The 21,353-nt window shown below is 45.1% G+C and overlaps 1 protein-coding gene across 2 annotated transcripts in view; it reads right to left on the bottom strand.

The window, feature by feature from the left end:
- The window catches only part of SMARCC1 (SWI/SNF related, matrix associated, actin dependent regulator of chromatin subfamily c member 1), a 159,595-nt gene that overhangs the window by 105,051 nt on the left and 33,191 nt on the right, over window positions 1-21,353 (bottom strand). For both annotated transcript variants that reach the window (XM_039523511.1, XM_039523512.1), the window contains 3 exons: window positions 13,349-13,474; window positions 12,484-12,602; window positions 4,839-4,963 (listed from right to left, as the gene is read on the bottom strand). In XM_039523511.1, the coding sequence (XP_039379445.1) occupies window positions 4,839-4,963; window positions 12,484-12,602; window positions 13,349-13,474 (370 nt within the window). The remainder of the gene's footprint in view (window positions 1-4,838; window positions 4,964-12,483; window positions 12,603-13,348; window positions 13,475-21,353) is intronic.

The raw sequence follows: 21,353 nt of genomic DNA, 5'->3' as shown, positions 1-21,353 counted from the left end.
GCATTGAGCCAAGGGTTGAATGGGAGTGGAGGTGCAGGGCCACACAGAGACGGGGCAGATGTGCCTCACTGAATGGGAAAGGCATGGGGTCAGCCAGGGTCTGCATGAAGGAGGCTCCCCAACTCCCTAACAACCCCCCCTAAAAAAAAAAAAAACAAACCCAACACCCAAACAACTGTTTCATACTTCTCCTACCCACATCCAACAACCCTGCAGGTTCACTCCCAGGTTCCTTCCCTCTCCCTCAGCTCCTCCGTTACCCCTGACAGTCCCAAGCCTTTGCTCTGCTTCTGACGGATGCGGGAAATACGTTTCTGTATTGTAGTTTAAATGAATTAAAGTTCTGTATTAATATGCCTAGCAAGGAATCTATTTGTCAAAAAAAAATTACCTTAGGTTTTTTTTGTCTGTATTGCTACAGACATACTTGCTGACAGATATTTTTAAATAAATTACCAAAATAATTGAAACTGGCATGATTATAGTGTGTTATTTGGACAAAAATATGCAGAATTTAAAAACGTTATGCACAGAATTTTTAATTTTTTGGCGCCGAATTCCCTCAGGAGTAGCTGTGGCTGAAGTTTATTGCTGGTGCACACTGTGCAGTATCCTTAGATCTAAGCCACCAAAACTACCTCAAAGTACCATGTTCCAAATCCCATATCACAGTTAACTGACCTACTGTACTTCAGATTCAAAAAATTAAAATATGCTAATTACTGACGGCCATATGAACTACCAACACATAAAAGAACAATGGTCTATGCAGTCCAGTATCCCACCTCTGGCAGTGACCGTACTTGTTTCAGGAAGAAGAAAAAAAATTCCCAAACAAACCAACAACTCAGAGGTAGATTTCCAAAGCCAAATGACACTTGGGAGCCTAACTCCTGAAATTAGGGACCTACCCCTCTTCTCATTGCTGTACTTAGCCAATTGTTCAAGAGGGATTTTATTATGTTCATAGGAGATAGTGTGGTCTAGTAAACAAGAAAATGTTAAGACTCATTGCTGGGTTTTATTTCTGGCTTTGTCACTAACCTGCTGTGTGACCATGGGCAAATCACCTCTCTAAGAACACAAGAGCTACCATACCGGATCAGACCATAGTCCATCTTGCCCAGTATCTTGTCTCCCACAGTGGTCCGTACCCCAGAGCTTCAGTGGCGTGTACAGAAGAGGGCAATTATAGAGTCGATCTACCCATCTTCCTCTCTTGGCTTCTGATTGTGCGAGGTTTAGGGTACCATCCCCAGCACGGGGTACCATCCCTGACCATCTTGGATAATAGCCATTGATGGACCTATCCTCCATGAATTTATCCAGTTCTTTTTTGAACGCAGTTATGCTTCGGCAATCACAATATTTCATGGCAATGAGTTCCACAAGTTAGTTATCTACAGTGTGAAAAAGTACTCTCTCATTTAAAACTGGATTTGTAATGGTTGTTCTTTGAGATGTATTCCACATGTCCATTCTACTTCAGGTGTGCACACGCCCAGTGCACTGGTGCAGTCACCCTCTGCTGCCTTATGTTGCTGTGTGAGGATATAAAGGGCAGAGCCAGCCCTGAATCCCCTCAGTTCTTTCTTACCGGGAAATCTCCAGTAAGAAAGGAAGAAGGGGGGTCATGGAAAGTGAGACATCTCGAAGAACAAGAGTTACAGAACAGGTGAGTAACCATTTTTTTCTTCTTCCAGTGATTTGTACAAGTCCATTATGCCTCAGGTACCACATAAATAGCTCAACTGAGATGTGGGATCAGAGTCTCCCTGAATAATGACTGAAGGACTACACATCCATAGCTAGCATCGTCTCTAAACTGTTGCAAGATGGCAATAATGAGAGGCAAAAATGTGCTCTAAAAACCAAGTTGCAGCTCCACAAATGTATACGACAAGCATACGGACTAGAAAGGTTGCAGAGGCTGAGAGAGATCTGGTTGAATGAACTAATACTCTACTTGGTGGAGTTAAACTGGGAACAAGGGAAAACTTGCAACAACAAGGAAAAATGCTTCAACAACTGTAAAAGGCAATAAGAAGGAACTGTGGAGGTTTGGGGGAAGCTCTGACCTTTGTATCATCATGCAGGAGCATGAGGCAGAGGGCATATGCGCCACCCCGATGGGTACTGCCAAGGGGAAAAAAATCTGACACCAGTGCACCAGCTGAAATGGTAAGGATGTGTGCAATCACTCTAAACAGGGTCAATAAAACTTCGCTATTCACTTTTTCCATAACCTTCATAATTTATAGACCTTTAGTCATCTCTTTTCTACTTTGAACAGCCCTAATCTTTTTAGCCTCTCCGCATATGGAAGTTGTTCCATACCCTTGATCATCTGTGTTAACCTTCTCTGTACCCTCACCAATTCTAAAACATCTTTTTTGAGATGGGGCAATCAGAACTGCACGCAGTATTCAAGGTGCAGGCATACCATGGATTTATATATTGGCATTATATTTTGTGTTTCATCTATTTTAATGGTTCCCAACACTCAACTTTTTTTTGATTGCTGCTGCACACTGACCAGACATTTTCAGGAAACTATCCACAATGCCTCCAAGATCTTCCTTGTGTGGTAACGGCAGGGGCGGCTCTAGGTATTTTGTCACCCCAAGCACAGCAGGCAGGCTGCCTTCGGCGGCTTGCCTGCGAGAGGTCCCCGGTCCTGCGGATTCGGCGGCACGCCTGCGGGAGGTCCACCGAAGCCGCGGGACCAGCAGACCCTCTGCAGGCATGCCGCCGAAGGCAACCTGCCTGCCGCCCTCGCAGCGACTGGCAGAGTGCCCCCCATGGCTTTCTGCCCCAGGCACGCTGGTGCCTGGAGCCGCCCCTGGTAACGGCTAACTTAGACCTTATCATTCTGTACGTATAGTTGGGATTTTTTCCTATGTGCATTACTTTGCACTTAGCAAAATAGCGGATGAAATTCAATGTTGTTTAGTCAACCGGTTTGGTGGAACCCCTTTGTAACTCTTTGCTGTCAGTTTTGGACTTAACTATCTTGAGTAATTTTGTACTGTCTGCGACTTTTGCCATCCCATTGTTTACCCCCTTTTCCAGATAATTTATGAATATTGTGACAGGATCAGGCCAGAGGGCTACAGGAGAGTGATAGAAGGTAGATATATTAGCCCCAGATTAAGCAGGTCCCTTTTCCCTGAGTAAGATAACGGGCTGTTCATGAACAATCAGGAAGTTGCTGGAACCAATTATGGCAGGCAGGCTAATAAGGACACCTGGAGCCAATTAAGAAGTTACTAGAATGAATTAGGACAGGCAGGCTAATCAGGGCACCTGATTTATAAAGGACCTCACTTCAGTTAGTGAGGCCGGGGTTCGCCGCTCCAGGCCAATGGGAGCTGCTGGAAGCGATGGCCAGTAAGACTCTTGGCCCGCGCCGCTTCCAGCAGCTCCCATTGGCCTGGAGCGGCGAACCACGGCCCGTGGGAGCCGTGATTGGCCGGACCTGCTGACGGGGCAAGTAAACAAACCAGCCCAGCGCACCAGGGGCTTTCCCTGAACAAGCGGTGGCCCCCGTTTGAGAAACACTGTGCTACATTAATGTTTATATCCCATTTTAGAATAACCACATTTATGACTAACCAATGCAGAGAGAATAAAGTAATCAAATCTGAAGTCCATCAGGTAGGGTACCACAATGACAACTTGTGATGGTCAAGGTAAGAGGAAGGATGGCAGAAAATTAAAGGGAAGGCCCAGAATAATGATGAAAAATCTTACATTTGTGGCTGACTTAAGTAGCTTTATTCATTTTTTGGAATCCCATCCTGGAATGTTGAACATTCAAGATGCAAAATATGAAGATTAAGCAACAGAAGCATGAGCTTTCTCTTTCACACATTTCCCAAATATAGATGTCCCTGGAGCTCCTTTATGATGGATAGCGAAAAGGAGTTTATAGCCATTAACGTAGAAGTGAGATTCATGTGCCTGGATTTGGTACATCTAACATGTCAGATTGATGGTTTGCTTTGTTGGTCACATGCATACTGTCCAAAAGAGGTCAGCTGATCCTGTGCAGTCTCAGAGGACAAAAGATCTCCTATTTGTGTCTAATAAAAGCTGGATTTGCCTTCTTCTCAGGGCTGAAGTACTGCCACAGACTTTTATTCTTACATATTCTGGAGAATGTGCTTCGTTTAGTGCCATGAATACTATACTTCTACTGCCCACAAAACAATTATGAATTTTAATTATTGATAAAGTCAGTTGTACCTTAGCTTCAAGTTATGTTAAACTCAAACAATGATGAACACCCAGAATGCTTTGCTGTTAAGGATAGTGTTAGGAGGATGCAGTGTATTTCTGCTTTACTTTTCACCCAATGTATATTGTAATGAGAAACATCATTTTCAAAGGTTTGGAGCAGGAGGTTGGGAATCAACAATGCTTGGTTTTATTCCTGGGTCTTCTACCTTGATGTGTGCCCTTGGACACACCAGTTATAATCTCTTTGCTCTTGATGTAGATTTTTAGATGCAAACAACTCAACTCGAATATGCAGAGCAAGAACAATCTTTAATATTTAGCTTGTTATTCACTTATCTTAACTGAATTTTCATAAACTTATTTCAAGAAAAAAATTGCAATAAAAGGGGTAACCTCAGTTTCAGAAGAGTGCCACATTTTAAAGCCTTGTCTAAATAAAACCACATGGCCACAGAATCCAAAAGGAAGGCTACTTGTAGAGACAGTATCTCAAAGAATTGGCTAAAATATACAGTGAAAATATAGTGTCTGTTCATTTAGTAATCTACCATTCACAAAACCCAGTGCAGCTAACATCTTGTGTGTGAATACTTTACCATTTTTGGGAAGTACCACTTCTTCTATGTTCGGTACAGGTGTTGGGTCCTCCATGTCCTTGGTAAGATCTTCTTGCTCATCCTCTTCTTTCTGACCTCTCCTTTTCCCATACAGTCCTGCTTGTCTAAAACAGATAAGACAAATTCTCTGCAAGTGATAACTTGAAGCTGTAGCTGTACCATATTTGTGATGATCCCACTAAACCTCTCAAGTTAAGAGGGTTGGGTCAGGATGATACCTCTATGGAAACACCTAGGTGCTGCAGGAAGTGGTCTTAGTGATTTAGGAGATAGTAGCCTTCTCAAGTCAATATTAAAGTAATATCTCAGTAGGGGGTTATGGTGTAACTCCTGCATCCTGACCAAATTCCAGCTCAGAAAATTGGACTCTGTCCATTTAAATTCCTCCCACAGTTTCAAATGAATCATCATTTTAATTCCTTTTCTTATGCAGTCTTGCCTTGCCATATTGATATAACAGCTGCATTTCAGATAATTTGAGGTGCTAAAAATAGCACGTTTGTGGCCCTCATGTGTTAGTAAGATTAGAGAGGTTAGTGACCCATTTATACACATCTTTTTAAATTCTGTAACAGGCGCTGAAGTTTGCAGAAGATGTTACTATATAGTCATGTAATTAATCTACTGTCCCAAACCAAAGACATTAAATATGAAAATGTTTTAAAATGATCTACAAATATTTTTTTTAAAAATTGGTCTTGGAATTCAAGTCTCATTTCTTCTGGCTTTGTCACAGGGCATCTTGGGGTTTTCAGAGCAGAGTGAGCTCTTATACCTCAGCTCGGGGGGGGGGGGGGGGCGTTAAATGTATAACAAAAATGTTTTTGTCCAAAATTTTGTTTCATGCCATTTCACTAGTTCACTATTCAGAGTTTTAGGTTAAATGAGACCTGACCATTTAATGCAATTAACAGAAAAAGCAAAACAAAATCCAAACCACACAACTGAAGACTTTTAGACAACTGAAGAGATAAAGTTTGACACTATAAATGACAGCTTCTTGGAGCAGCTAGTCCTGGAACCCACAAGAAGAGAGGCAATTCTTGATTTAGTCCTAAGTGGAGCACTGGATCTGGTCCAAGACACGAATATAGCTGGATTGCTTGGTAATAGTAAAGAACAGTTACCTACCTTTTCATAACTGTTGTTCTTCGAGATGTGTTGTTCACGTCCATTCTACATTAGGTGTACACGTGCATGAGCATTGGAACACTCTCTTAGCGGTACCTGTCGGCGGGGCCCCCGCCTGAGCGGCGCCACTGTGCCATGCATACATACCCCCGCTGGCCTGACCCCCTCCAGTTCCTTCTTGCCGGTATTCTGACAGAGGGGTAAGAAGGTAGGTGGTGGACTGGACGTGAACAACATATCTCAAAGAACAGTTACGAAAAGGTTCTCTCTTCGAGTGCTTGTTCACGTCCATTCCACATTAGGTGAATCGCAAGCTCACCTTCGGAGGAGGGTAGGAGTCACGGAACAATCGATCAGAGGACCGCCCTGCCAACCCCCGTGTCCTCTCGGGCCTGCTGGTTGACCGTGTAGTGGGTCGTAAAGGTATGCACCAACGACCAGGTGGCTGCTCTGCAGATCTCCTGGACCAGGACCTGTGCCAGGAAAGCCGCTGAAGCTGCTTGCGCCCTGGTCGAGTGGGCTGTGACCACCGGGTCCGGAACACCTGTGAGGTCATAACACGCCCGAATGCAGTCTGTAATCCAGGAGGAGATCTGCTGCGCTGACACCAGGAGGCCTCTCATCCTTTCCACCACAGCCACGAACAGCTGCGTGGATTTACAAAAGGGCTTGGTGCGCTCCAAGTAGAACACCAACGCTTGACGGACATCCAGAGTGTGCAGGCTGCAGTGACTTGGGTCCGCATGGGGTTTGGGAAAGAACACCGGCAGACACATGTCCTGGCCCAGATGGAATTGTGAGACCACCTTTGGGAGGAACTTGGGGTGTGGGCGGAGCTGCACCTTGTCTTTATGAAATACTGTATATGGCAGCTCTGAGGTGAATGCCCTCAGCTCAGACACCCTTCTGGCCGAGGTAATGGCCACCAGAAATGCCACCTTCCAGGAAAGGTGGAGGAGGGAGCAGGGGCAAGTGGCTCGAACGAGGGCCCCATGAACTTAGAAAGGACTAAGCTGAGATTCCATAGAGGGATTGGGGGGAACACTCTCTCCAGGCCTTTAAGGAACTGCCCCCCATCGGGTGGGAGATCACTGAGCTACCTGAAAACCTCACGTGGAAGGCAGAGATGGCAGCCAGATGCACCCTGATTGAGGATGGGGCCAGCCCCTGCTGCTTGAGGTGCAGTAGATACTCTAGAATGGTTGGCACCGGAGCCTGGCATGGCTGAACCTGTTGGGGCCCACACCAGCACGAGAACCTCTTCCACTTGGCCAGGTAAGTCGCCCTGGTAGAGGGCTTCACTACCAAGTCCAGGGGGGTCCCTGCCTTGGCAGTATACACGAGTGAGCCAAGCCTGCAGCATCCTGAGTCTCAGTCTGGCAGGCTTGACCACATGTGTGCATGCTGCCACGTGGCCCAGCAGCCTCAGGCAGCATCTGGCCGTTGTAGTGGGAAACTGGCACAGGGAGTTCACTGCTTGTTGGATGGCCAGGAATCGTGATACTGGGAGGCTCACATTTGCCTGTACCGCATCTAGGACCGTCCCTATGAATTGGACACTCTGCGCTGCAATGAGGGTGGTCTTGAGGGTGCTGACCAGGAGCCCCAGCGTGCGGAATAGTCTCAGGGCCACTTGCACGTGGGACCGAACCTCCTCTTCAGACCGGCCAGTCGTTGAGGTATGGGTAACTCAAACCCTCTGCCTCCGTGAGAAGGCTGCCACTACCACCGTGCATTTTGTGAACACCCCTGGGGCCGCAGCTAGGCCAAATGGGAGAACCGTGAACAGATAATGTTCTTGGTTCACAGTGAAGCACAGGAATCAGTGATGTGCTGAGTGGAACGCGATATGAAAGTATGCGTCCTTCATGTCAAGGGCAGCGTACCAGTTCCGCAGATCCAGGGAAGGGATAATGGTGCCCACGGAGACTATGCGGAACCGGGCCTTGACCAGAAACTTGAGCCGTCGCAGGTCCAGAATGGGTCGAAAGCCTCCTTTGGCCTTGGGAATGAGGAAGTAGCGGGAGTAGAACCTGTTCCCTCTTAGGTCCTTTGGTACCAACTCTACTGCCCCCTCCTCTAGGATCGTGCCAACCTCCTTTTCCAGGAGGTGCTCGTGAGAAGGGTCCCTGAAGAGGGACGGGGAATGGGGGTGGGGGGTAGGCAGGGAGAACTGCAGCCTGTAATGGCGATGGCCGGATCGCCTTCTCCTGGTGCCGGTCTTTGAAGGGTGCTGCAGAGCGTCGGGTGCCTTGCGCTAACCCTGTGCGCTGACTCGTCCTGGTACTGAGGCTTCTCTCTGTGTCAGGGGTAACAGAGTCCGCAGACTCGATGCTCAACTGGGACCAACGCCGGGAGCGATGCCTTGAACAGCGCACCATTGCCGCCTTTCCCCTCGACGGCACCGCGGGCCCGGGTACCGGAGGCTTTGCCCTGATCGGGAGGGGGCTCATCGCCAACAACTCGATGAGATCCTTTGCCGCCTCAAAGGTGTCAGGCGTGGAGGGCTGATCCATTACTCCCTCGAGCCCGTCGTCCTCATTGAGTTCACTTAGGACTGCACTCAGAGGGACTTGTGGCGCCAGTGCCACCGGTGCCGGCACCAGTACAATGTCCATTCCGCTCTTTCCGGTGCCCGGGCACTTAGATGGCGCTGGTCTCCTTTGTGGGGAACATCTGCGCCCTTCTTTTGGCTTGGCCTTGGGCAGCACCGGGGAGGATGAGCGGTGCCGGGGCCTACTTTTCTCCGGGGCCGACGGCTTGTGGTGCTTGTCTGGCATCGGGTCTCTTGACGACTCCGGGCACTCCGCACCAAGGAGGCTGGAGCCGGCATCAGGCGCTCCGGGCCTCATGGGGGCAGCGCTGCCTCCATCAACCACTGCTTCAAGCGAAAGTCTCTCTCTTCCTTTGTTCTAGGCTTAAACGCCTTGCAAATCTTATACCTCTGTTTGGTGTGCTTCCCCCAGGCAATGTAGACAGGAGTCGTGGGGGTCACTAACTGCCATAGGCTTGCGGCACGTGGCGCAAGCCTTAAAGCCGTGGGCTTGCGGCATGCCCCGGGGCAGGTGCTGAAAACCTCCAAGCACCTAATCTATTAAGTGTCCACACAATAGAATGCTAACGAACTGATAGCAGCTAAGTACTCTAAAGCTAAGGGACTGCTTCTCATACGAGAGCAAAAGGTTGTTCCAACGCCACCATGGACGGTAAGAAGGAACTGGGGGCGGGGGTCGGGCCAGCGGGGGTATATATGCACGGTGCAATGGCGTTGCTCAGGCGGGGGCCTTGCCGGCCTGACGGGTACCGCTAAGGGAAAAGTTTCCGACGCTCGTGCACGTGTACATCTAATGTGGAATGGACGTGAACAACCACTCGAAGAAGAACCATAATATAATTAAATTAGGGCTGTCGATTAATTGCAGTTAACTCACGCAATTAACTCAAAAAAATTAATCGTGACTAAAAAAATTAATCGCAATTAGTTTTTATTGCACCGTTAAACAATAGAATACCAATTGAAATTTATTAAATATTTTGGATGTTTTTCTCCTTTTGAATATATATTGTATTCTGTGCTGTAATTGAAATCAGTGTATATTATTTTTATTACAAATATTTGCATTGTAAAAATGATGAATAAAAGAAATAGTATTTTTCAATTCACCTCATATAAGTACTGCAGTGCAATCTCTGCCATGACAGTGCAATTTACAAATGTAGATTTGTTTGTTACATAACTGAACTCAAAAACAAAACAAGGTAAAACTTCAGAGCCGACAAGTTCACTCAGTCCTACTTCTTGTTCAGTCAATCATTAAGACAAATGAGTTTGTTTACATTTACAGGAGATAATGCTGCCCTCTTCTTATTTACCAGAGAGTGAGAACAGGCATTTGCAGGGGACTTTTGAAGCCAGCATTGCAAGTTATTTATTTGCCAGATATGCTAAACATTCGTATGCCCATTCATGCTTTGGCCACCATTCCAGAGGACATGCTTCCATGCTGATGCTTGTTAAAAAAAAAAATGTGCTAATTAAATTTGTGACTGAACTCCTTGGGGGAGAATTGTATGTCCCCTGCTCTGTTTTACCCACATTCTGCCATATACAGCTCTACCTCGATATAACGCTGTCCTCGGGAGCCAAAAAATCTTACCACGTTATAGGTGAAACTGCGTTATATCGAACTTGCTTAGATCCACCAGAGTGCGCAGACCCCCGGAGCACTGCTTTACCGCATTATATCTGAATTAGTGTTATATCGGGTTGCGTTATATTGAGGTAGAGGTGTATTTCATGTTATAGAAGTCTCAGATGATGACCCATCACGTGGTTAATTTTAAGAACACTTTCCCTGCATATTCACAAAATGCAAAGAAGATACCAATGTGAGATTTCTAAAGATGGCTACAGCACTTGACCCAAGGTTTAAGAATCTGAAGTGCCATCCAAACAGAGGGATGAGGTGTGGAGCAGGCTTTCAGAAATCTTAAAATAGCAACACTCCAATGCGGAAACTACAGAACCCAAACAACCAAAAAAGAAAACCAGCCTTCTGCTGGTGGCATCTGACTTAGATTATGAAAATGAACATGTGTCAGTCTGCTCTTGACTGTTATCGAGCAGAACCTGTCATAATAAATAAAATAATAAAAAAATATAACAATAATAATTATTCCAGTGGGGACACGTCCATGCTGATGACTGGTTATAATAATAATAATTGGAGATATACCACTCTCCTAGAACTGGAAGGGACAAAAGTCAATGTTGTCCAGCCCCTGCCTCACTAGCTAGGACCAATTTTTTCAGATCCTAAGTGTGGCCCCCTCAGGTTGAACTCACTCACCCTGGGTTTGTTTAGCAATGCCAAATCACTGATCACTCTCCCTCCTAATAATAATTTATAAATATAAATTAAATTATATAAATTATAAAAATTAAATAAATATAAATTATAAAAATAAATTATTATTATTAGGGAGGGATAGCTCAGTGATTTGAGCATTGGCCTGCTAAACCCAGGGTTGTGAGTTCAATCCTTGAGGGGGCCACTTAGGGATCTGAGGCAAAAATTGGTCCTGCTAGTGAAGGCAGGGGGCTGGACTCAATGACCTTTCAAGGTCCCTTCCAGTTCTAGGAGAGTGGTATATCTCCAATTATTATTATTATAACCAGTCATCAGCATGGACGTGTCCCCACTGGAATGGTGGATGAAGCATGAAGGGACATATAATATTTAGCACATCTGGCAAATAAATATCTTGCAACGCCAGCTGCAACAGTGCCATGCGAACTCCTGTTCTCACTTTCAGGTGACACTGTGAACAAGAAGCAGGCAGCATTATCTCCTGTACATGTAAACCAACTTGTTTGTCTGAGCGACTGGCTGAACAAGAAGTAGGACTGAGTGGACTTGTAGGCTCTAAAGTTGTACAATGTTTTATTTTTGAATGCAGTTATTTTTTGTACATAAATCTACATTTGTAAGTTCAACTTTCATGATAAAGAGATTGCACTACAGAACTTGTATTAGGTGAATTGAAAAATACTATTCCTTTTGTTTTTTACAGTGCAAATATTTGTAATAAAAATTAATATAAAATGAGAACTGTATACTTTGTATTCTGTGGTGTAAGTGAAATCAATATATTTGAAAATGTAGAAAACATCCAAATAAATGGTATTCTATTACTGTTTAACAGTGTGATTAATCGTGTGTTCTGTTCATTCCCTCTGGGGCACCTGGCATTGGTCAGTCGGAAGCCAGGATACTGAGTTGAATGGACCTTTGGTCTGACGCAGGATGGCCACTCTTACATTCTTTACCTTGTAAAAACCCTTTCAGGCCTTCATAGATCAAAGCAACATAGAAGGGCAAAAATACAATAAAAATAATGTGCAGCTCACTAATAATCAGCAAGGGCTGGTTTGTATTAAGGAAGTTGTATCAGTGTAGTTAAGTGGATTAAAAATTCTCTCTAGTTATCTAGGTGCAAACTCCTCGTTGTAGTCATTTAAATTTTTTTTAACATTAAACAACTTAAATTGGTTCAGTTTAATTCAGTAATTTACAAGTGTAAACTAAAATGATGTAAGCAAAGTTAAAACCTTTATAAATGCATCTATGTACGTAAGGGATTTGCACTAGTGTAACTAGATCAATCTAGGAACCCCGGGAATACTTTTCTAATATGGACAAATCCTAATTCTGACTGTTAATGATATCTGTATCTCAATGGTGGAGTTCTCAATAAATAACTGCACCAGACTTTGCTCCATCTGAAGGCAACACATTCCCCTTGGGTGATCAAAGAAATTCAGTGTACAGCATTAAAAATTCATACATTCCAATTGCAAACACATGGTTACATTAACAAGAGTCTGATGTGGGGGGACAAATGGAGGAAACTGACTTGTTTCAAGAGCTCTCTCTGCTCCAGTTTCAGCCTGAGCAAAGTTCATCTTTGGTTGTCTGATCCTGACACTCACCCTTTCTTTCCAGTCTTTTTCCTCGATTCCACAGGAGTGGGGGGAGGAGAAGGCGAATGCTTTCTTTTTCTGGTACTCGCTGCTGCTTTCCTGTCTCTTCTCTCAGGGCTACGGACAGGCTGTTAGAGACGCGAAGTTTTCAGTCAGTACCAATTACCACAGCTCACTGAAACTAAGCAGACTGCAGACCTCTCCTAATACGCCCTGCACCCAGGGTGCTGAAACAACAACACTGCAGCAGCAATCAAGTTCAGCTTCAGAATACCCACATCGCAATATGAAAAATGGCCTGTACCATTTCTACAATTCTTTAAGTGCTGACATGGCTGTTTGCCACAGAAACGGGCTTTTAAAACACAGCAGGGTCCAAATACAAACCTTTGACTTGTCTGAAGCACTGAGCCCACTCACAATAGGGAACATCTGGCATTTAACCTTGAGCTCCGAGTAACTTCTAGGAATAGATAATGTTTTCAGTGTTTTCCCCAGTTATAGTGACAAGTGTGGGTTAGTGGTCTCAACATGTACTTCAGGCCAAAGAAATTTGGAAATTAAGATCTTAAATTGCTTCTGTATCAATTTAGCCCCAATTTAAGTTTGTGGGAGGAAAAGAAAAAGCAAGTAGGCTCCCACATTTATATTTTTTTGGGGAAAAACGACACAAAGGGAAACACCAAGTGCGTCCATTTTCCAGAAGGGTGTGATACACATGCATTTACATGTGACCTTGTTACCATTAGCTCCCAAGAGACGAGCACCTCATTTAGCAGCTTTGATTCCCAAGAAATCTGACTTACATGGCAGTAAAAAACATAATTAACACTGCTAAATCAACAAGTCATCCACCAACAGAGAAATACCATACCTCTTCATTCTTCATAGAGATTCGCTGGCGAAAACTCACTGGCTTCTTGTTCTCATCCACCTCATAATCCTCTTCATTCATCCATTCGTTGAATACATCTGTGTCCAGAATCCATTTGGCATGAACCTAACAACAAATCCAACAAATATTGATGTCAGTAAACAGACTCCCACTAATGCCAAGGTTTCTGCACTAGCTTTACACTTGAACACAAGCCTCCATGACCAATCCAGTAAGATTTTAAGGAAAGGGAGTACTATAATTTGGTTATCAAATTGGAGGTTTTGGAAAGCATTTATTGGTTTCCTATGTATCAAATGTAAGACACAATAACTGCATAAAGTAATGCAACAAGGTCATTATGCCAAGTAACAAGTCTATTGACTTCCTCCTTATTTCTGCTGCTTAGTTATTCTAAGACTTTTGTGCTGGCAGGCGAGAGTTCTTGTTGGGACAATGCTGTACGAGCATGTCATTTTGAGACTAAAGATACAAAACTGCATTCTGTACAAAACCTTTAAGGTATAATAGGGAACATCTTGGTGGTCACAATCCAGTTCCCAGTGGATAGTTGTCCCCATCTCTCACACAAAAATAATGCTCACAACTGGTGTCTTTGTTGGCAATCTCAACAGAAAGCTCAAGGACTGAACTTCCCTCTCATTCTCAGTCGCTCTCTGTACTAAAGTCACATGAATATATAGTTCATTCCAACATGGACACTGATCAATGAAATTGACATTTATGGAGTAGAGATTTGGGAAAGAAATCTCTACCAACTGAGCAGCACTAAAAGCCTTGTAAGATCCTGAAAGGGACACATCAGTGCAACTGGTTCCTGTTATCAAGCCTTATTAGGCTTTTCCCATGCAGTTCTAAAGATTGATTTGTCGCTACAGGAGACTATGCAATAAGTTTTTGTTATGGACAATGATTCATATTTCTTAACAGCTCGCTGAAAAGAGAAAAATTGACTAAATATCAACATTCCTGGACAATGCCATCTTTTGACAGGCAGTTTCAGTAATACAGGCTCATCTATTCGCCCTTTCTGAACTACACCTTAACATCAAATACTAGTGATCCTTTGACCTCTACATGCAAGTGCTCTAGTGGGCAACCATTTCTGTCAATTAAGGGTTTTCATGAAATTCAAATGGCTGTGTGTGTCAAGCACGTCAGAACACATCACCCCTGCCTTCATCCTGCTTGAAAGCAACACTGGCTCCACCCAGGTCCAGGATTCCAGAAGCCTAGAAGATAACCGAGATACTCTGCCATGGCCAAAGGAGCAAAGGGGAGGGAAGGAAGCAGAATCAGAAGTGAAAGAGTTTTCAGCTAGCTATGGAAGACTGTCTAGAAAACCTGGACCAGATACTGATTTACTTGGATAACCTTTTTGAATGGGTTTCTAGTTTAAATATTTGAGTAATAAAAATGGGCTTGAGCTTGACTTTAATATTTAAAACAAGTTTTAAAGAGCTATTTATAAAATCAATTCCACCCCTCTCCAATCATCCCACCAAAAATTAATTTTCTTCACCTGATCTGACCACAAAGACCTCCTCCTGCATTGATGCCAAACAAATTAGTAATAAAAAACACAACAGCAGGAAATCATCTTCTCTATGTATAAATGAATAAGCAGAATAATTGCAATCTTTTATTACAATTGTTTCCTTATCTTGTTTTCTTTCAATGAACTAAATCAAGAGAAACCAATGTGCCACAAACAGACCTCTAATCATGTAAAGGACCTAAAGAAGGCTGCTATCGTTGTTTTGAGTCCTTCCAAGTTCAATAGACCAGAAAGTGTTGACTTAGTTTTCATACCTAACAGCAGCAATGGTCAGAGTTCCAGTTAAATCATAAACCTTTTAACAAATGGTTTTCCTAAAGCAATTCCTACAACAGCAAGCCTTCATAATTCTGTACAAAAATTCAGTTATTTCAGTACTTTCTGCTTTTATTACACCTTCATCCAAGGATGTCGAACCATTTTACAAAAAAACATTGCTAATTATTTCCGTAACTGCTGTTTGAGATGTGTTGCTCATGTGCATTCCATGTTACATGTGTGAGCACCATGTGCACTGTTGCTGGAGATTTTTCCCTTAGTGGTATCCATCAGACTGGCTCTAGTGCCCTCTGGAGCTGTGTGCATATGCGCTGGCATAAAGGGTGCTGCTGCTGGCCACATACCCTCTCAGTTCCTTCTTGACGGTAACTCCGACAGAGGGGTAGACCAGTGGGTCATGGAATGGACATGAGCAACACAGAATCATTATAGAATCATAGAACTGGAAAGGACCTCTAGAGGTCATCTAGTCCAGTCCCCTGCACTCATGGCAGGACTAATTATCTAGACCATTCCTGACAAGTTTTCATCTAACCTGCTCTTCAAAATCTCCAATGATGGAGATTCCACAACCTCCCTAGGCAATTTATTCCAGTGCTTAACCACCCTGACAGTTAGGAAGTTTTTCCTAATGTCCAACCTAAACCTCCCTTGCTGCAATTTAAGCCCTTTGCTTCTTGTCCTATCCTCAGAGGTTAAGAAGAACAATTCTTCTCCCTCCTCCTCCTAACAACCTTTTATGTACTTGAAAACTGTCATGTCCCCTCTCAGTCTTCTCTTTTCCAGACTAAACAAACCCAGGTTTTCAATCTTCCCTAATAGGTCATGTTTTCTAGACTTTTAGTCGTTTTTGTTGCTCTTCTCTAGACTTTCTCCAATTTGTCCACATCTTTCCTGAAGGGAAGAGCAGTGAATTGGTAGTGGTGCTGACCTCGAGATAAACCTGAGAAATCTTCTGTGACCACAGAAGATAGAAATGTGAAAATATGCATCCTTTAAGTCAAGGATGGTGTAACAGTCTCCTGGATCCAGGAAGACCATGCGGAACTTGTTTCTTGAGGTATCTGTTGAGATGATGCAGGTCCAGGATGGTCCAGATTCCCCCTTTGGGATTAGGAAATATCAGGAGTAAAAACCTCTTTCCGCTCAAATCTTGTGGAACACCCCCCTGCCTCCCATCTGTAGGAAGGACTGCACCTTCTGAGAAGGATCCCTGAAGAAGGACTCGGAAGGAGGGTCAGAGAGAGAGATGGATGAAAACTGAAGGGTATAGCCAATTGTCACTGTACTTAGAACACAACAGTCCGATGTTATGGTTATGTATGACCATGCTGGGCTAAAGTGTGAAAGATGGTCCAAAAGTAAAAAGTGGAACAGATCCAAAATAGTGAATGGTACCGAATCCATGTGTGCACCTTCAAGACACCTGCTTGGGCCCCCCAGAGTGCCTCTGAGACCCTGAGGTGGACGAGAATGGTTGGCGCCATTTATAACCTTTCCCTTTTCCTTTGTAGAGCTCTTATCTTGGAGGCACCAAGAAACAAGGAGGCTGCTGGGGCCTGAAGTGCTTCCTGGAAGCCAGCAAAGCATCAAGGCCGAAGGATTGTAGGGTGCCCTTGAGGAGCCTTCGAAGGGGAGGCCCTAGATGGACTGTTGGACCTTGTGAGGAAGCCCCGAGGGCTGGAGCCAAGAACACCACCTCACGGTGACAGTGGAGGCCATTGTCCTGGTTGTCACATTAGCTGCATTCAGAGCCACCTGGAGAGGAGGTCGTAGCCACATTTTTACCCTCTTCCAAGAAGGCAGCAAACTCTTGCCTTGCATCTTGGGGCAGGGAGTCTTTAAATTTAGCCAATGAGTCCCACAGATTATAACCATCTCCCCAGCAAAGCTTGCTGGTTAGAGATAGGTAGCTGAAGGCTACTTATCTAAATTAACCTTTCTTCCAAAAAGACAGCGCTCAAGTGGCCTTGCCTGTCCCTCATTTGCTGCAGATGCCACCAGAGACCCTGGAGGAAGGTGCAAGTACAAGTATTTGAACCCACTCACTGGCACATAATACTTTTTCTCTGCCCTCCGTGAGGTGGGGGGCAGAGAAGGAGTTTTCTATAGGGTCTTGACCCATTCAATCGCCACCTCATTGATGTGTAAGGTCACCTTGGAGGAAGCTGCTGCATCCAGGACCTCAGTAAGGCTGTGGGATGTCTAAGTTCCTCAATTTCCAGACTCAGGTTTGCAGCTACCCATTTCAAAAGGTCCTGACGGGCCCCAAAATCGCCCTACAGAATCAGGCTGTCACAGCCTCGTGTGGAGAGGATGAGGAGGAAGATTGCACAAGAGAAGGGGTTCCCTCTTCTGCCTCAGTGATGTCCTACCAGAGTTGGGGTCTGATGCTGAGTGAGGAGGAGTGGTAGCATGCGTCCCAGAAACCACCAAGTAGGAGCAACGGGAGGGAGGACGCAGTGCCAGGGGAAATCCCCAGGGGTTCCAGTACAGCAACTGTATTGGCCAGTGACCCACTGGCCAGGTGCCGGCAGGAGGACTGGTACTGAAGTCTGGTGGTGCATAGGATGGATACCTGTGGTGAGCCTTAGGTTGCACATATGGATCCCCTTCGGACTCAGAAGAGGGGTCTCTCTCGGAGACCACGGAGGAGTGGTAGCCGATTCTGCCACCACGCGATACCAAGGCTCCTGGGACCGGCAGTGGACCAGAGATGGTTGGGACACTTGGATCAGGGTTGTATTTCTTCTAGAGGGTGCCAGGAAGGAGCCCGATGCCCCAGTTCCTTCTTGCTTCTGGACATTGGAGCTGGAGGATGTCCCAGCAGAGCTGGGGCAGGGGGAGGGGGGGGAAAACCAGGAGAGAAAGTAGGACTGCTTGAAAAGCCTCTGAGATCGACGGAACAGCCAAGGTGGCTTACGGTTGTTGGCGGAGGGTCCCGCACCAGACTCATCGCTCTAGGCGGAGTTGACGGTGCCATCGTGGGCCCAGGAATGGAAGTGTGGCCTGGCATAGGTCTCGCTGTGCTGCCTTCCCCCCCACTTGTCGTCCTTCTTCACTGGTGAGCATCCTCTGTCAGTGTGCTGCTTTTTGTGCTTTTTCCGCTTTTTCCTTGGCACCAGGGAGAGTAAATAGTGCCAGGAAGAGCTCGGTGCCAGAGCACCACATCGCCCCAATGCCGAAGTGCTTGGTGTCGGATCACAGCAGTTCTGCTCTGAGTCTGGACTGAGGACAGCTTCCATGAAAATAGCCTTCAGCCTAATGTCTCTGCCCTTTTCAGTGCATGGTCTGAAGTCCCGACAGATCTGGCACTTGTCTTTCATGTGAGTCTTCCCCTAAGTACTTCAAGTAGTTGGAGTACGGATCACTCCTGGGCACAGGTTTGCCATAGAAGGCATAAGGTTTGAAGCCCGGGGATCATGGCGTGCCTGGCCCCTGGGGTGACTGAGTTCCTTGACAGAATCTATTTACACTATGTACAATAATATTAATTACAAAAACTATACACACTAAACCAGGGGTCCGCAACCTTTCAGAAGTGGTGTGCTAAGTCTTCATTTATTCACTAATTTAAGGTTTTGCATGCCAGTAATACATTAACGTTTTTAGAAGGTCTCTTTCTATAAGTCTATAATATATAATTAAACTGTTGTATGTAAAGTAAATAAAGTTTGTAAAATGTTTAAGAAACTTAATTTAAAATTAAATTAAAATGCAGAACCCCCCGGACCGGTGGCCAGAACCCGGGCAGTGTGAGTGCCACTGAAAATCAGCTCGTGTGCCGCCTTCGGCACACGTGCCATAGGTTGCCTACCCCTGCACTAAACTATGGTAACTAAGAACAAAGAGCGAGAGTCCAAACCACTGGGAAGAAAGCCTTGCCAAAGCAAAAAGGGTCAGTCCAGCAACTGTCACAGGCAGTAAGAATGAACAGAGGGTTTGTGGCCGGCAGCACTCCTTATACTGGCGCATAAGCGCATGGCTCCAGAGGGTGCTAGAGCCAGACTGACAGATACGACTAAGGGAGAAATCTCTGGCAATGGTGCACACAGCGTATACATACCAAACATGGAATGAACATGAGCAAGCACTCGAAGAAAAATCAGTCTCAACACACCTGTGAGGTAAGTGATAAGGATCACATCGCCATCACTGAAATACAGCTACCTTTTGGATGAGACAAATTAGTTATCAGAGAACCTTGCAATGCTACATGATCGTGAGAAGTGAAAGTGCAAGGCAATGGAGGGGGTGGGTGGGTGGGAGGGAGAGGTATTAAAAATCAGCAGACCTGGAATTTGCCTCTATTACACCAAATGCCCCAGGGGCATTGGTTCAAGTGCTACAGAAAGTGGTGTGGGGATTCAAAAAGCACTCTTCTCTCAGTACTGAATATGTGTGTTTTCAGAAAGAGTCTGGATAGCCATCTGTCTTGGATGGTTTAGACACAACAAACCCTGCATCTTGGTAAGGGGTTAGACTACATGACTCTATGGTTCTATGAATGCCCAATATGCTGTTAAAGGAGCTGTACTACTGGAATTGCCAACTTTCAGAGGAGACACTATGATGGGATGAAACAGATAGGAAAGCATTATGAACTGCTTGCCTGTCACATAACTCAGGTGGGATTGAAGAAAGGGGTGTGTCATTCTTTCAAGACCAAGAGGCCAGAAGAAAGACCTCTGGGTCTGCAACCTGCTTTGATCAGGGGAATTTATTTGTTTTGTGTTACTTCATATTTTGTTTTCTTTTTTTTTTTTAAAAACAAAGTTATGCCCTTAGGTAAGGGCCTGAAACAGACTCCAGCATGATGCTGATCTTTCCTGGGCTGGAGAGATACTGATTAACTGTCGCGATTAAAAATACTATGGCACTTTTTCAGAGTCTCTACGCCAAAGGGACCCAATGTATTAATCTAGTCTGACCTCCTGTATAACACAGGCTGCAGAACTTCCCCAAAATAATTCATAGAGCAGATCTTTCAGAAAAAGATCAAATCTTGATTTAAAAATTGTCAGTGATGGAAAATCCACCACAACCCTTGGTAAACTGTTCTAACAGTTAGTTTACTCTGTTATAAATGTATGCCTCATTTCCAGTCTGAATTTCTTTAGCTTCAACTTCCAGCCACTGGATTGCGTTATAACCTTTTTTTGTGAGATTGAGGAGCCCATTATTAAATATTTGTCCCCCATGTAGGGACTTACAGACTAATCAAGCCACCCCTTAAATTTTCTCTTTGTTAAACTAATTAGATGAGCTCCTTGCGTCTATCACTATAAGGCATGTTTTCTAATTCTTTAATCATTCTTGTGGCTCTTCTCTGAACCCTCTCCAATTTTATCAGCATCCTTCTTTAATTGTGGACACCAGAATGGAACACAGCATTCCAACAGTGGTTGCACCCATGTCAAATACAAAGGTAAAATAAGCTCTCTACTCCTAATCAGGATTCCTGTTTATGCAACCAAGGATTGCATTAGCCCGGGGTGGCCAACTTGTGGCTCCGGAGCCACATGTGGCTCTTCAGAAGTTAATATGCGGCTCCTTGTATAGGCACCGACTCCGAGGCCGGAGCTACAGGCGCCAACTTTCCAGTGTGCAGGGGGGTGCTCACTGCTCAACCTCTGGCTCTGCCACAGGCCCTGCCCCCACTCCACCACTTCTCACACCCTCCCGAGACTACCATGCCCTCACTCCTCTCCCTCCTCCTCTCCAGAACCTCCTGCCTGCCATGGGATCGGGAGGTGTGGGGAGGTGCTGAGTGGGGGGGGGTGGGATGGAGCTTATGCGGGGCTGCTGGCGTATTACTGTGGCTCTTTGGCAATGTACATTGGTAAATTCTGGCTCCCTTTCAGGCTCAGGTTGGTCACCCCTACATTAGCCCTGCACAGCACTGGGAGCACACATTCAGGTAATTATCTACCACAACGATCCAAATCTTTCTCCAAGTCACTGCTTCCCAGGATGATAATCATACTCCTGGTGGATTTAACATTTACATTACAGTACTGCCCAGGGACCAACCAAACCAGGGTCCAATTGTACCTTCATGTTCTAGGCAGATCACACTTTGTATATTACAGTCTAAGTTCTCCCTGATATTTGATCACCAATGGTATTTTTCCACATTCAGTCCTA

This window comes from Mauremys reevesii, linkage group 2 (genome assembly GCF_016161935.1).
Source record: "Mauremys reevesii isolate NIE-2019 linkage group 2, ASM1616193v1, whole genome shotgun sequence".
Lineage (NCBI taxonomy): Eukaryota > Metazoa > Chordata > Testudines > Geoemydidae > Mauremys > Mauremys reevesii.
The sequence above is the reverse complement of the archived record's forward strand: the minus strand, read 5'-3'. Positions and strand labels throughout refer to the sequence as shown.